Here is a 16,756-nt window from a genome sequence, read left to right on the forward strand (position 1 = left end):
ACCTCTGGCATCACATGTTGTTCACATGTACTTTCTAATTATAATGTATATAATGTATTGAAACAAATTCAGTATTTTGTGATAAAGATGGTTAACAATTTAAAGCATTACTAAACAGAGTGTTGGTCCATAATGGCACGTTGGTTTTCAGTTGGGTAAGTATGTAGTGAATGGGAAGGCCACACTGTAGCATGATTCACATCATTTTCAGACTCATCATTGTCATGTTTTTATTTTAATTTGTCATCCGTCTCCATGTCCGTATGTGTGTCCAAATTTCATTTTGTCAAACATATTTTTTTTTGGAGAAAAAACAAGTTCATAAACCCTTTAAAAGTGTTTTCCTGTTCATTAATAATACTATTTATTTATATGAAAATTGTGCATCAATAAATAAATACGTACATTTTAAAATGAATATTAAATAGATGCAAAAAGAAATAGATGCAGAAATAAATAAATACATTTAAATCTAATAAAAAATAAATACATAAATAAATTAATTAAAAAAATGATATATATATATACATACATAAATAAAATGTATTTATTTATTTATTCATTCATTTATTCATTTATTCATTTATTCATTTATTCATTTATTTATTTAGTTTTGGCAGGTTCCGTGGTCCATATTTTACTGGCAGGAAGGCCATACCAGCATGACCTCAGCACAGCCACGCTCTTCGTAAGTAGTCTGCTTCGTTATCATTTAATCTGCATTATCCCAGATAAACTCTTGAGATAAACTCTAATCATGTCTTCCAATTGACTTTTGGTTCCCAGACACTCTTAGAGCAAAGACAATAAAGCAAAGACCATATAGCCCACAGAGAACTCATTTTAAGTTTTCTTTAGTTTACCACCAGAAAAGACAGAAAACTATCTAATAATTTTACTAATAATATAATTTTAAAAACTAACATCTCTTTGTCTTTCTGATCATTTAATCAGAGCAGATGTTATTTTCTCCTTTTAGAGAAGAGATAGTTTCTTTCCAGACAATATATTGAGTTTTTAAAGGTGTAACAGCTCAAAGTAATATGACTTTATACCCAGATACACTTAAATATCCTGTGTAACAGCCACAACAGTCCCCCTGTACTGCAGTATACACTCACCGGCTACTTTATTAGGCACACCTGTTCAATTGCTTGTTAACACAAATAGCTAATCAGCCAATCACATGGCAGTAACTCAATGCATTTAGGCATCTAGAGGTGGTGAAGATGACTTGCTGAAGTTCAAACCGAGAATCAGAATGAGGAAGAAAGGGGATTTAAGTGACTTTGAACGTGGCATGGTTGTTGGTGCCAGACGGGCTGGTCTGAGTATTTAAAAAACTGCTGATCTACTGGGATTTTCACGCAAAACCATCTCTAGGGTTTACAGAGAATGGTCCGAAAAAGAGAAAATATCCAGTGAGCGGCAGTTGTGTGGACGAAAATGCCTTGTTGATGTCAGAGGTCAGAGGAGAATGGGCAGAGTGGTTCGAGATGACAGAAAGGCAACAGTAACTCAAATAACCACTCGTTACAACCAAAGTATGCAGAATACCATCTCTGAACGCACAACACGTCGAACCGTGAAGCAGATGGGCTACAGCAGCAGAAGACCACCCGGTACACCTTGTACCTAATAAAGTGGCCGGTGAGTATATATGCAGCAGTGGCTTCTTTATTTACTTCCCAGGACAGGTTTATCTTATAAAACAAGAACTGTTGTGTCACCTTACAGTTAGCTGAACAAAGTGAGATCTTGGGAAATCTCAGATAGGAGAAACATCCACAAACTCATGACAGACATTGATGTTAATCCGGTCAGATGCTTTTGAGACAAGGGTGCTGTTATCGGAACCGCCGTCTGAAGCCAATAAGTTGAAATAATTAGAGTCACAACTTTGGGTAACTGGAAACAGCTGATGTTTTTCTCCACTGATTACAGTAACCCAACTCCTGAGGCCTGAGGCAATATAATACCGTAAAACGAATGTAAGCGCGCAACTGAAATTCAAATCTGATTAATGAGGCATTTTTTTATGCACAGCTAATATTTCTTGAGCTGCACTTTAAGTTGGAATAGAAAACATAAAGGTCAGCAGAGTTTGTTTTGTTGTTTGTTTTGGTTCTCTATGTTATGCTTGAACAAAATCTAATTGTTTTAAGAGAAAAAGAACCAAGAAAGTCTTACAAATTAGATTAAGCATGCTATCTTACAGAGATCTTAAAATCAGAGACGACAGCTATGGAAACATTTAATTACCTTCATTCTTAAAAGTAACACCAACAAGATAGATCAGTTGATATATATATTTCCCTTTATATACAGTTTAATTTATAATTATTCTAAAAATATTTAGAGTAATGTTTCAAGACGGTCAAGAAAGAGAGAAGAGGAGTCATAATTGGATCATGTGGGAAAATGCGTGTGAAGAGGAGATATTGCTCTTCTGACCCACTTTAGGGCAACACTGATCTTAATTTTGTTGACACACATAGAATGGCAGAATAAACTGGTTAAACTATTCACATCCAAAAAAAGAATCTGCAAAGAAAGCTGGCATAGTGACACGGGGGAGGGATGTCCTCATGTTTAGCAGATTTACAATCCTTAATAAAGTTTCCCAGTGTTGCTGTAGCTCAGTCTGGATGTCCTGAACCTCCGATACAAGTTAGATTTCACCTCATGACATGTTCACTTCCTGACTCTGAATGGGCGATTCTACATCTGAAAGTCATGCAGCAGCTCAGTTTATTGATAAATAACATGCTGCTCAAATCAGAACCAGCTGACTGAAAAGAGATAACCAGATTTAAACGTGAACTTAAAGCTTGTGATGTTTTTTGGGTTGTGTTTGGTGCTGTAAATCAAATGTCTAGGAATGCTTTAAAGGAACAGTATGTAACATTTCGAGGGATCTATTAGCAGAAATGGATTATAATATTCATAACTATGTTTTAATTAGTGTATAATCACCTGAAACTAGTGTTTTCATTAGCTTAGAATGAGCCCTTCATATCTACATAGGGAGCGGGTCCTCGCCACGGAGTCCCCCATGTTGCTCCGCCATGTTTCTACAGTAGTCCAGAACGGACAAACCAAACACTGGCTCTAGAGAGAGACATTCATGTTTTTACGTTATCTGAAGGCCACCGTAGTTCTCCGACACGCTCGTGAAGCTGCGATAACGTGAGCTGCAGAGTGCAAAACCGTGGTACCGTCAGCAGCCGTCTGACTTCCGTTGCTCCTAAAGTAGTGTTATTATGGTAAGGATGAACGGCGTTACCATGGTTTTGCACTCGGCGGCTCACAATACCGCAGTCTAAGGAAAGGGATGAGTGAGTGGAAGGGTACCGAGTTGATGGCAATCTGCAACCACACCACTAGATGCCGCCAGATCCTACACACTGTACCTCTAATGGAAAAAGTTTGCAAAAAATAAAATCTCAAAATTAATGAAAGTTTGTTTGATGTTTAAAAGAAATTCACCTTCTGGGATTTTTTTTTCCTGGTTTAGAACAGCGTTATTTATTTGTTTTAGTAGATCATTGTCTTTGTATTATAGATAGAAAAAAGGTTCAGAAAAATGTGAATTAATGTATGTAACGCATTAACGCAACTTCAGATTTTTATGTTGTAGCGGGCTCAGTTTTAAGGTCGTGAAGGAGGTTAAATAAGGCTCCAAACTTATGCTAAACTTTGGTGAGGAAAAACTGTCATGGCCATTTTCAAAGGGGTCTCTTGACCTCTGACCTCAAGATATGTGAATGAACCCACGAGTCTCCCCTTCACAGACATGCCCACTTTATGATAATCACATGCAGTTTGGGGAAAGTCATAGTCAAGTTAGCACACTGACACACTGACAGCTGTTGTTGCCTGTTGGGCTGCAGTTTGCCATGTTATGATTTGAGCATATTATTTTATGCTAAATGCAGTACCTGTGAGGGTTTCTGGACAGTATTTGTTATTGTTTTGTGTTGTTAATTGATTTCCAATAATAAATATATACATACATTTGCATAAAGCAGCATATTTGCCAACTCCCATGTTGATAAGAGTATTAAATACTTGATAAATCTCCCTTTAAGGTACATTTTGAACGGTTAAAAAATTTGTGATTAATTTGTGATTAATCGCGACTAACTACGGATAATCATGCGGTTAATCGCAATTAAATATTTTAATCGATTGACAGCCCTAGTGGAAACACAACCAAATAGTTATACCTTAATTAATTACCAGCCAGGTGATGAGACCTGATTAACCTTCTAACTCAGAGGCTTTGTTGAGGTGAACTAATGCATAGAGTAAAGCTGTTGGGATGATCATCTCCCTTTAGGAAAGTTAATGAACTGCATGTAACAGACAGTTCTGATATACCACTGACATCTGCTGGACAAAACAAATACTCAGTTTTAAAGTAGAGCTATGAAAGCATCGTCTGATTTAGTGATTTAACAAAGAACTTTAACTTAGTTTAGTGTTATGGATTGAGAAGGAAATGACAAATATATATATATGTAAAAGTTTGTTTTCCCTTCGAAAGTAGTAACCAGGTAAACTGTGTGAAACTGAGGCGATTCCAACAAGAGGGGGAAGAAATGAAACAGAAAGACTTCATTTCACATTGTGTTATAATGTGGGTTTTGAGGGGATATTTCAGTCTCATTCATGCTGTTGTTTTTTCCTCTAGAATCAAGTGTCAGATGGAAGTGTGTGCATCTACAGTTGAGTGACACATCAACTCTGCTAAAACCCCCAAAGCCAGTGTGACTCAAACTCACGGAGGCCGGTGGAAATTACTAATCACATATACAACCTACCGCTGGCTGTGGAAATAACTATTGCACAGCTTCCTACGCATCAACTGAAAATACATTTTCCTTAAATATACTTCTTTTTCTGGCTGAGTGACTTACAGTCACCTGACAGTTGGTGGTTTCACAAGTCCTTGGTGAGACTACATTTCATGAAACCGAAAGGTTGTTTGATTATTGTAACAAGCAGATTACAAGACTTCATTATCACATATGAACACTTCAGTCCCACCCCTCTGGGAGATAACTTATCTGAACTACTTCCTCTTTATATTTCTCCTGCTGTCCTTGATGTTATCTCACATTATGTGCTTTTATTTTCTTTCCTGAGCTTCACATTTGTCTCTTTTCACAACCCTTCATCGCCTAACGTGTTGTTAGACGTGAAAACAATCTATCAAAAACAAAAGTGCACTTAGGTGACAGATGTCCTGAGATTATATGACAATGTAAACACAAAACATATCAGTCGTCATCTTTATTATGAATCCTCGAGAGACTTGGTTTCGCCTTACGTCACTGCATGCCTCCATGTGACACAACAGGAATGCAGAAAGTGTTGTTTCTAAAAAACATTTCCTTTTAAACAGGTGTAGAAGTGATGATGGTTTCTAAAATCATTCTCTCTGTTAACAGTCGTCACGCTGACCGTTGGACTGAACTACCATTTCTATGATCGGCTTGTGGTACAGACGGAGAAGAGACTGCAAACCATCCACAGATAAACTGACATACGAGTAAGGTAGGTTAATTCTCTCATTATGGGTTCACTTATTCCATATCTGTTAGGCTTGCCTGAGATGGTTTTATAGAAAATCTGAACTGAAAATACAGGTAAAGGCAAGAAAACCTGAAATTTAGGCCTCCTTACACCTGCTCTTGTAGAAAAGTGTTGAAAATAATAAAAAACGTACATTAATCTGTTGTAAAAATCAACAAACCAGGCTTACAACTCTGCCAGTTTTACAGTTTAACTTCCAGGTTTTCAGCAATGCATCTGAGCTTTAACATTTTTAACATTAGCAATACTTTGTCCTTTATTCTAGCTTTAACCCTCTAAGACTCACAATAGACCTGTTTCTGTCTTTTTTAGGGGGGTACAGGGGGTCTTTAGGGGGAGATAGCAGGTCAACAGTAGACGTCACATAGAAGTGGTGTACATCATCTGAAAGCTGGGAACCTGAAGATTAATTTGAGATGCACTGTGTGTCAAGTTGTTCTAGTCATAAATCTGAAATAAACATGAATTAATTAATTAAAATAAATAGTGAAAGTGTATAAGGGTTTAGAACATTATGATTAAAGTAAATGATGGTCATCCCCATGATTTATTATGTCTCAAAAGTTGCAGCAAGTTTTTGGTTGATACCATTTGTTACACAGATTTGGTGCTAAATTTAACCTTATTTTTACCATTCAAGAATTGATAAAAATGATCAATAATCCCGCCAAAATACCACATTAAGACACTTAGACCTTGAGGAACACCATAGAAAAATCCATGCTGTGAGTTGGTTACCAAAACTTTAGACATTTGGAGATTTCTGCAAGAATTGCTTTATTTGGTGATTGGATGACGAGCGCTTGTGTAAACTGCTCAGAAACCCCCTTATTGTCAGTCTACCTATAGGAAAGCCATCCATCCTCTGAATGCTCTAGGTCTCTAGTTTGTGGTTGTAAAGTTTAATAAGGCTGTGATTATCCTACAGGTCACCACAGCTCATTTTATACAGTGAGGAAAATAACACATGTACACTATATTCAAAAAAACTGCATGGTTTTTGCACATTCTCATTCACACATCTTGAGGTCAGAGGTCAAGGGACCCCTTTGAAAATGGCCATGACAGTTTTTCCTCGCCAAAATTCATCCTAACTTTGGATCATTATTTAACCTCCTTCCTGACAAGCTAGTATGACATGGTTGGTACCAATAGATTGTCTAGTTTCGTATGATATCTGTAACTTTACTCTAGCTCTAGAACTGAACCTGCTACAGCCTCGGTCAGGTCTCACATGCGTTTTCTATTGTCTAAATCAACTGGTTCGTGGCTGCTTTTTATCGGCCTGTTCAGGATTACGGATTCTGCGTCCTCTGCTGTTTTTGTTGTATTCCACTTAAAAGTAGCTCCACTTACTTAAGAGCAGATTACATACGTGCTGAAATACTTTTCTTCTTGAAAACTTGTTGGGTGAGTCCTGCAGGGAGATTAAATGTCCTGGCAGATCAAGTGCATTCATCTAAGATTACACTGAAAGAGGAAGAAAACACTCACACAGCTGTTTCACATATTGATTACAAAAGTGTTTGATCGGTATGTGCGATCTGAGTCCAGGCCTGTTAGACGTCTTCAGTCATGCTCAGGAAATATTTAACACAAGAACAAGTGCAAGCTTGTTTGTTGTAACCAATCTGTGTTTTAGTTTGTATTTCTTTTAGGGCTGTCAAGCAATTAATCACACTTTTTTTTTTTATCAAAATGCACCTTAAAAGGAGATTTGTCAAATATTTAATACTCTTATCAACATTGGAGTGGGCAAATATGCTTGCTATGCAAATGTATGTATATATTTATTACTGGAAATCAATTAACAACACAAAACAATGATAAATATTGTCCAGAAACCCTCACAGGTACTGCATTTAGCATAAAAAATATGCTCAAATCATAACATGGCAAACTGCAGCCCAACAGGCAACAACAGCTGTCAGTGCGTCAGTGTGCTGACTTGACTATGACTTGCCTCAAACTGCATGTGATTATCATAAAGTGGGCATGTCTGTAAAGGGGAGACTCGTGGGTACCCATAGAACCCATTTTCATTCACATATCTTGAGGTCAGAGGCCAAGGGACCCCTTTGAAAATGGACATGACGTTTTTTCCTCGCCAAAATTTAGTGCAAGTTTTGAGCGTTATCAAGGCTCCTTCCCGACAAGCCAGTATGGTTGTATAGTATAGTAACATGGTTGGTACCAATGGATTCATTGGGTTTTCTAGTTTCATATGATGCCAGTATCTTCACTCTAGCTTTAAAACCCGATAACCTCCGAAAGATCGATTGCGTTAATGTGTTATCTTTTCTCTTGTCGTCTTTTGTTTCTTTCAGATATGAGAGACCGGCTGGAGCTCCTCCAACAGGTGCAGCCTGACTCTGAGGGTTTCTCCATGGTGGAGTTGGACAATTTAGAGCAGGAGGCGGCAGCAGCATCAGACCAGGACCTGGATGGCGTCCTGCAGGAGGCCCAGCAGATCCGTCTGGAGATCCAGCAGATCCAGAATGACATCAGTGAGCTGAAAGATGTCAACTACCAGGCCTTATACAAGACCTCATGCCCTATAGCAACAAAGCGGGACTCCAATGCAGTCGGGGCGGATATTAAACGCCGGGGAGAGTCTGTGCTGCACCGTCTACACAAGATGAATGCTCTCAGTGGGGAGCTGGAGGACCAGCGTGGCAGCTCTGACCCCACAGCACGCATCGCTCAAACACAGTGCCAGTGTCTCAGCAGGGCTCTGCGGGAGGTGATGTTCAGCTACAACGACACAGAGATGAGTCACAGGGAGGCCTGTAAACGACAGATCCAGAGGCAGATGGAGGTGGTGGGCAGGGAGGTCGGCGAGAAAGAGCTGGAGGAGATGATGGAGAGCGGGGAGCTGAACGTGTTCAGCAGCGTCCAGGTGGAGGGCAAAACGGCTCGCTCGGCTTACCTGCAGCTCGAGTGCCGACACAGGGAGCTGCAGGAGCTGGAGAAGAGGATCGAGGGGATCCAGGAGCTGTTTCTGGACGTGGCTGTGCTCATAGAGGAGCAGGGGGTGGCCGTCGAAAACATCCAGAGGAACGTTCAAAGTACTGAAGTGATCATTCAGGAGGCCGTGGTCAAGCTGGACAGAGCAACTTCTTCTGATAAAAACAACCCCTTCAAGAAGCTGTGTTGTAGCTGCTTTCCATGTTATAACAGTTAGTCTGAGGAGGGCCAGTGGTTTTGGATCCGGTCCACTGGTCCATGAGGTAAAAGCTGCACTACAAACTAAAAGAACAACCCATTAAAGAGGACCTATTATCCTTATTTTAGGTGCATACTTGTATTTGGGGTTTCTACTAGAACGTGTTTACATGCTTTAATGTTCAAAACACGCTTTACTTTTCATCCTCTCTGAAACGCTCTGTTTGAGCTCCCCCCCGAAAAGCCCGGTCTGCTCTAATTAGTCAGCTGAACCCGCTCTGTTATGATTGGTCAACCGAACCAAACTCTTCAGACTCCGCTCCAGCTCCACTCTAACTAGCCTTGTTTGAGGGAGTGCCAAACTAGCAGGATAGCAGGTATTATAGGCAGGTATTATGCCAATGTGTTACTTGGTGACATCACCAAGTTACGGAAGAAAAGGCAGGACTTCAACGAGGTGTTTCAGGCAGTTCAGGAGCAGTGTTTCTGTGGGGGAGAGTAACTCCCTTTGGCTTTATAACTTTGCAGACCTTTTACATGCACAAAAAAACTATATAACACACTAAAGGAAAGGGAAAAAGAACAACAACATAATAGGTCCTCTTTAAGACAATAATATCAGTCATTAGTTCCTTAAAAAAAGTGTTTTGATATTGACAATCTCATCACAAGGTCCATTTAGACTGAAGTTAGACATGTCATGTGAGTTGCTATCAAACAATAGAATCAACTTAATATGGCTCAATTAGGAGAAGTGTGGAGTCGAGTCACATGACCTGGACTCGAGTCAGACTTGAGTCACAAATTTGATGACTTTAGACTCGATAAGATAAAAAACAACAACTTGCGACTAGACTTAAACATTGACACCAATGACTCGTGACTTCACTTTGACTTGAGCCTTTTCTCTTGAAAATACTTGATACCTTCCCCCTAAGACAAAAGATTGAAAAGTATGTTCTCTAAAAAGTGTCAGTTTATTTCCTGGATCAACTAACATACTAACAAATGCTATTCATTCCCAGCAAGTCGACACTTAAATGTTTGAACCAACCAGACAGCATTCAGTCAAGTTGCAGAAGAGAACCATGAAGAACTAACGTTACGTTACTGAGCACCAATTGGAAAAAAAATGATACCAAATATAATTTTGTTTGCGTACAAAAACTACACAGCGGTCAACAAAAAATGAGTTGCAGTATGCAAAATGTGTGGGTCGAAAATTACAGACGGAGACGCAAATGGCATTACATTTGGTGAAGAGCACATTATGACTTGTTTAGGACTTGGAACTTGAGTGCAAAGACTTGAGACTTTTACTTGTGACTTGCAAAACAGTGACTTGGGCCCACCTCTGTCACTTAGCAAACGTCCATATCAACAAATAGCTCTATAATCTAGGTCTATAGGGAATCTAAAACGTCAGGCATAAAGCTATATTAGCATAAAGCTTTCGATCATATAACAAAGATTTTGTCAACTGCTGTTTCTCAGCCAGGGTCAAGACTGAACTTTAAATATTTGAGCCATCATGGAAAAGACGTCCTTAAAGCGCTGAATTAATAATAATTCCATGACAACTGAGGCTCCATCTGCTGATGAAGGTCATGTGGCGTATGAGTAAAAGCCAGTGGTGGAATATAACTGAGTATATTCACTCAAGTTCTATATTTATGTACAAATTTGCATAATGGACTGTAAGCCTACTTGAGTGTTTCTTTTCATGCTACTTTATACTTCTTCTCCACCACAATTCAGAGGGAATATATTGTACTTTTTACAATTATTTGACAGCTTACTTTTAAGATTTTACATACAAAATACATGATGAACTTGTAAAATATGGTGCATTGTTATATATTAAACTACCCGACAGAATGTAAAATAATTCCAATCAGCTCCACCAGTAAAATGCTGCTTAAACTAGATCATTTTATAAGCATGCAAGATTTTAAAGACAGGATTTAGGAGTATTTGAACACTGAATGTGCATCTCCTGTAACTGAATGACACTGCTAATTCATCAGTTGATGCAATTTGCTGTTTGTTTTAAGTCTGTTATTGTCTCTCTTATGTGAATTCTTTATGTTGTTTTTAAGTTTTTTGTGTTTTTATGTGAAATTCTGTTATTAAGAGCTGCAACGGTTAATCGATTAATCGTTAGTTAAATTAACTGCCATCTATTTTGATAATTGATTAATCAGTTTGAATAATTTTTTAAGAAAAAAAAGTCAAAATCCTCTGATTACAGCTTCTTAAATGTGAATATTTCCTGGTTTCTTTACTCTTCTATGACACTAAATGAAATATCCTTAAATTGTGGACAAAACAAGACATTGGAGGACGTCATCTTGGGCTTTGGGAAACACTGATCGACATTTTTCAACATTTTCTGAGATTTTATTTTATATATTTATACCAAACGACTAATCGATTAATCAAGAAAATAATCCACAGATTAATCGACAATGAAAATAATCGTGTTAATTGCAGCCGTAGTGTTATTTGTGCTTTTATGTGTAAAAACTTTTATGTCTCAGAAAAGAGATTTTAAATCTCAATGGGACTATCCTGGATAACTATAGATTAAATAAAATAAAATTTAAGAAATGCATCAGTAAAAAATAACCCAATTATATAATATATAATAGTAAAACTCTCACGTGGGTCATTTTTCAAAATTATCAGCACTTTTACATTTGATACTTTGAGTACATTTTGCTGATGATACTTAGGCTACATACATACTTGTACTTAAAGGTCCCATATCGTGCTCATTTTCAGGTTCATACTTGTATTTTGTGTTTCTACTAGAAGAACATGATTACATGCTTTAATGTTAAAAAAAACACATTATTTTCCTCGTACTGTCTGCCTGAATATATCTGTATTCACCCTCTGTCTGAAACGCTCCGTTTTAGTGCATTGCAACGGAATTGCAATGGAATTGCGTTGCTAGGCAACAGCTTCGGTCCATGTTTACTTCCTGTCAGATGGTGTTATTCACATACACTGCAACACTACAACCAGGAAATAAACTGGGACACATTTAGAATGTTTACGTTTAAAACCCTGTAATGGTCTAAATATTGTATATTTGTGACATCACAAATGGACAGAAATCATAACGGCTTGTTTCAAACGCACAATTTCTGAATACGGGCTGTGTGTATTTCTCCGTATATTGAGTGTTTTGATAGTTTAACATTATTATTTATATAGCACTTATACCTGCTTTATAATATAAAAGACCTGAAAATCTCACTTTTTACAATATGGGACCTTTAAGTAATATTTTTAATGCAGGACTTCACAGTCTGTTTTTGCTACTTTTACTTACAGCTACAATGGACTTTGTTATGATACAATTTTGTATATGTTTTTTTTTTTTATTTATGTTAGGATATAAGGTCTAGTTTGTGTCTCTCAACTTCTCACAAGTATAAAAAATATTTTAAGATCCTTATTAAACGCTCAACATCATTTTTATATTCAGTAATGGACCATAATAAGATGAGTGTGATGATGGATCTCCTCCTTCCTGGACTCAAACCAGAGATGTGTGTTAATACAGTGAGGGAGGAAGAAGAAGGCGTGATCAGTGATCTTCCGCGTTCAGCCTCGGTTACTTCACTACCTGCTGCAGCCTGTTGTCTCTGTGTCTCTGTGACTGATGGTTGACTCCTCTACTCCTCTATGTTGAAATTTAAACATATAACGGAGAGAAAAAAGAGGAAATGAGTGTTTCCGTGGTCGCTTCTTCTGCTTTGGTGACTTTAATAGAGTAGGACCTTCGGAGGATATAGCATCACATCACAGAGAGGTAGGTGAACCTATTCTGTTGAGATATTATGCACTAAAATATAATCATAACTCTCTACAGACCTATAGGCGTGTTTCTATAACAGCTTGTTATTGTTGTCTTTCACTTGTTCTTGTTAATGATGCTTTAAGGTTTGTTAATGTTTCCTTTTGTAAAACATTGTTTTTAACATTATGTACATCACATTAAAGTATCAGTTTGTGTCGATAGTTAATAATAACTGAGTCTTTAGAGTCGAGGCTGTAATTTACTGCTCTGAAAGCGTCACAGCTGAGGAAGTAACCTGTAATCTGTTTCCTCCTCAGGACTTTACTTTACAAAGATACTCTCTGTTTCACAAAATACCTCTAAAATACTAATTAATTAATATGATAAAAAAAAGTTTGCTGAAGTCCTAAACATGCTGTTTTAAAATAAGAATAAATAAAAATAGTAAATATTAAAAATAATATACTAATTAATCAATAGGATAAAAGAGTTTGCTGAAGTCTTAAACATGCTGTTTTAAAATAAAAATAATAAATATAAAAAATAATATACTTATTAATCAATATGATAAAACAAGTTTGCTGAAGTCCTAAACATGCTGTTTTAAAATAAATAAAAATAGTAAATAATAAAAATGTCCCAACATGCACAAAACATAACTCTTTATAGTGCACAGAGTATTCTGTCTTTGAAAAACACTACACACAACACTATATTTAAAATGTAAAATAATAAAACATAGGAATTACAATATAAAAATAAATTAATTTCTCATAATATGTTGATGCAGCTCATCCTCAACAGGAAAAATATGATATAAATGTGTCCATATTTACCTATATAAGATCGATTTTCTCTTGTTGTAACTTAGATTTTCTCTAAATGTAAAATGACATGAGAAGGGGGGTTGCATTTTTATTTATTATTGTTATAATTAAATAGGATAAAACAAGTGGTATGCAGATTTTATTTAGGTAAAATTACCAGTACAACACTTTAAAAATACTCTATTACAAGTAAAAGTCCTGCATATAAATATATTGGTAAAGTACAGTATTATACATTTTATAATAAATAAAAAAATATAAGCACTCAATCTGCAGTTATTCTGCTGTTATTGTATTTTACATTAGTATATTGTTAATATTGATGCATCATTTTGTGAACAGTATTTTACTGTTGTAGCTGCTCGAGGTGAAACTGGTTTTAACTACAGTTAATTTAGTCCAGTGGTTCCCAACCTAGGGGTTGAGGCCCTCCAACGGGTCACAAATTAAATCTAAGGGGTCATGAGATGAGGTAGGACAGAAGTTATAAAATAATAATAATTTGATACATAAATTTGTATTAATTCTTGGACATTTTGATAAATTGCTGTTTTAGAGGGGTTTTGTGCTGGACCGTTTCTTAGTCGGGACCACTAACTTCCTGGAGTCTCCACTGGTTGCCTGGCAACTGCTCAGAGCCAAGAAATAATCCAATGATGACTTGTTATTTTTACTCGTTAATATTTATATTATAATGATATTTAATAATATTTTTTATAATGTGTTAAATTATTAGCTTTAGTGGTGCTGGTAGGTGGATTTTTAGTTACCTTTTGGACAGAGCCACGTTAGCTGTTTCACCCTGTTTCCAGTCTTTTTGCTAAAATAAGTTAAGCTAACTGGCTGCTGGCTGATTTATATTTAACAGATAGACATGAGAGTGGTATCAATCTTCTCATCTAACTCTCCACCAGCCAAAATGTCTATTTGTCTCAAAACTCTTTAGAGGTCAGAGGTCAGTAAAGGCTCCTGACTCCTCTTGCAGGTGAGATGAGGGACCGAATAAGTGAGCTGCAGACCTTCAAGCCCGCCGTGGAGGAGAACCACAACCCCACCACCGAGGATGAGGACCTGGAGCAACAGGCCATTGTGTTTGAGGGCGAGGACGTGATGGACGGCATCTACAGGGACGCCCAGGCGATGAGGAAGGAGATGCTGCTTCTCAAACTGGACGTGAAGCGTCTCGGGAAGCAGAACACCAGGTTCCTCACATCCGTCCGGAGGATCAGCAGCATCAAGCGGGACTCCAACGCTCTCGGGCGAGACATCAAGGCCAGAGGGGAGGCCATTTACAATCGGCTGGGGAAGCTGGGGAAGTTGAGCAAAGAGCTGGAGGAGGAGCACGGGCCGACATCTGCTTTGTCTCGCATGGTGCGTTCACAGTTTATCTCTCTAACCAACGCCTTCCACGACGCCATGTCCGAGTACAACGAGGCCGAGATGGTCCAGAGGGAGAACTGCAAGACCCGCATCCAGAGGCAGGCAGAGATCATGGGCAAGGAGGTGAGCAGGGAGCAGATTGACGAGATGATCGAGACGGGCAAGTGGAACGTCTTCTCGGATAATCTCCTCCTGGAGGGGAGGACTGCCAGATCGGCCCTCAATGAGATCGAGACCCGGCACAAGGAGCTGCTGGAGCTGGAGGGCCGCATCCGGGACATCCATGACCTCTTCTCCCAGATGGCCCTGCTGGTGGAGGAGCAGGGCTTCATGCTGGACAATATAGAAGCAAATGTGGGCGCGACTCAGGACTATATCGTCAAGGCTACGGTTCAGATCAAGAAGGCTGTGAAATACAAGAAAAACAATCCATGCAAGAAACTCTTTTGTTGCTGCTGCCCTTGCTGCTAATGAGACAGCATCAGTGTTATTTCTATTGGATTCAAATCAGCTTCCTATGCAAAGATGCCGTGTAATATATATCGCTTTAGTTTGTGTATTTATTTAGCTCAAATGAAGCTTCATTTTTAAGCAGTAGCAGAGTCCAAATTTCACACATCTAGTGTAGTTCGAGCTGGTCCGAGAAACCACACGCCCATATGCAAATGTACATAGTGAGATACGGGTGTTATATTTCCTGATAGTTACTGAGAACAGCGTTTGCATGATAACTGTTAAAAAAAAACTTGCAGCTTTGTCCTTCAAAATTCAGCTTTGTAATGTTATATGAGATATTTAAGCAATGTAAATAAATATATATTGGCTAGTTTTCTGGAAACTGTAAACTTTGAAGAGGTGTATTTCTTATTAAGATAAGATAAGATATTCCTTTATTAATCCCGCAGCGGGGAAATGTGCAGTGTACAGCAGAAGAGGGGATAGTGCAAAAAACAAGATGCATCAGCTAACACAGTAAAAAAAGAGCTTAGCAAATAATGAACCATTTAAATAGAAGGAAGTGTAAAAATAGGTGCAGTATATACAGTATTGACAATAAACAGACTATTAACAAAATTGCACAAGTGGAAAATGATTTTGCAGCAATTGCTTAACAAGCCTTGAGAAACAAACTGCACACGACACGGCCTCTGATTGTGGTTAGCCGGGGAGGCGAGATAGATTTGTGTGGATTGTGCAACGACATGTCGGCCCACCCCCATGTATAGTTATCACCAGCTTATAGGCTGCATGTGTTTCTCAAGATGTGTTGCTTCACATGACAGAAAACTATCTTTGTATTGCCTCCACTTTTCAGAGATTAAACTGTCATCTTTCAGCCCTGTTGCTCCTCTGTTTATGCCACTATCACACGGTCAAAGTCAATCAGATGTGCATCAGGTTTTCTCAGATTGTTCCATATAAAAGGACGCCAGAATCAATGTGTACATGGCTATTTGCTCAGGTGGTCAATAGAGAATGAGAAACTAATCAGGTCAGAGTACTCTCTGTTTGCACAGAAGGCCTATCTCATTGTTTGAATGTCATGATAGTAAAATTTAAAAATAACATTTGTTTTCCTGTGTGTGTGGCAGTCCATCAGGCACTGGGGGATTCCCAGTTACCACCAGTTAGACTGAGAGACCATCATCTTTCTTCATACTGTTCATGTACTGAGACACCGGTGGGTGTTTCTGCTCCTCTGCTCTGTGTTGAAATGGTTTCGGGGCTGTAATGATTGCACTTCCTCAGCAGCACTGTGTGGTTTGTGGTGGCCATTTACTGGCATAGCGTGACTTTGCACTCTGACATCATACATTTACTCAGGTAGACATCACCTGTCGGTCTGACATCGCTGTCCTTGTGTTGTTGTGATACATTACATGGTGTGGAACCAGGATGGCCGAGTGGTTAAGGCGTTGGACTTAAGATCCAATGGACGTAGTCCTCGTGGGTTCGAACCCCACTCCTGGTA

General features: G+C 38.3%; 2 protein-coding genes and 1 non-coding gene across 5 annotated transcripts; all 3 read left to right on the top strand.

The window, feature by feature from the left end:
* The first annotated feature begins 1,273 nt into the window (after nucleotides 1-1,273).
* Nucleotides 1,274-10,895, top strand: LOC119504275 (syntaxin-11-like). Of its 2 annotated transcripts, XM_037796326.1 has the most exons (3): nucleotides 1,274-1,325; nucleotides 5,457-5,562; nucleotides 7,929-10,895. In XM_037796326.1, the coding sequence occupies exon 3, from the start codon at nucleotides 7,931-7,933 to the stop codon at nucleotides 8,783-8,785; it is 855 nt and encodes a 284-aa protein (XP_037652254.1). In that variant the 5' UTR covers nucleotides 1,274-1,325; nucleotides 5,457-5,562; nucleotides 7,929-7,930; the 3' UTR covers nucleotides 8,786-10,895. The 2 variants fall into 2 exon arrangements, with proteins under 2 accessions (XP_037652254.1, XP_037652253.1); XM_037796325.1 differs by lacking the exon at nucleotides 1,274-1,325 and having other exon boundaries at nucleotides 5,389-5,562.
* Nucleotides 10,896-12,375: 1,480 nt separating this feature from the next.
* On the top strand, nucleotides 12,376-16,350 carry stx11a (syntaxin 11a). 2 transcript variants are annotated; one of them, XM_037747559.1, is made up of 2 exons: nucleotides 12,376-12,589; nucleotides 14,351-16,350. In XM_037747559.1, the coding sequence occupies exon 2, from the start codon at nucleotides 14,395-14,397 to the stop codon at nucleotides 15,253-15,255; it is 861 nt and encodes a 286-aa protein (XP_037603487.1). In that variant the 5' UTR covers nucleotides 12,376-12,589; nucleotides 14,351-14,394; the 3' UTR covers nucleotides 15,256-16,350. The 2 variants fall into 2 exon arrangements, with proteins under 2 accessions (XP_037603487.1, XP_037603486.1); XM_037747558.1 differs by having other exon boundaries at nucleotides 12,378-12,589; nucleotides 14,390-16,350.
* Nucleotides 16,351-16,674: 324 nt separating this feature from the next.
* On the top strand, nucleotides 16,675-16,756 carry trnal-uaa. The gene has a single exon. It is a non-coding gene; the product is annotated as a tRNA-Leu (tRNA).

The sequence above is a fragment of the Sebastes umbrosus genome, chromosome 16 (assembly GCF_015220745.1).
Source record: "Sebastes umbrosus isolate fSebUmb1 chromosome 16, fSebUmb1.pri, whole genome shotgun sequence".
Lineage (NCBI taxonomy): Eukaryota > Metazoa > Chordata > Actinopteri > Perciformes > Sebastidae > Sebastes > Sebastes umbrosus.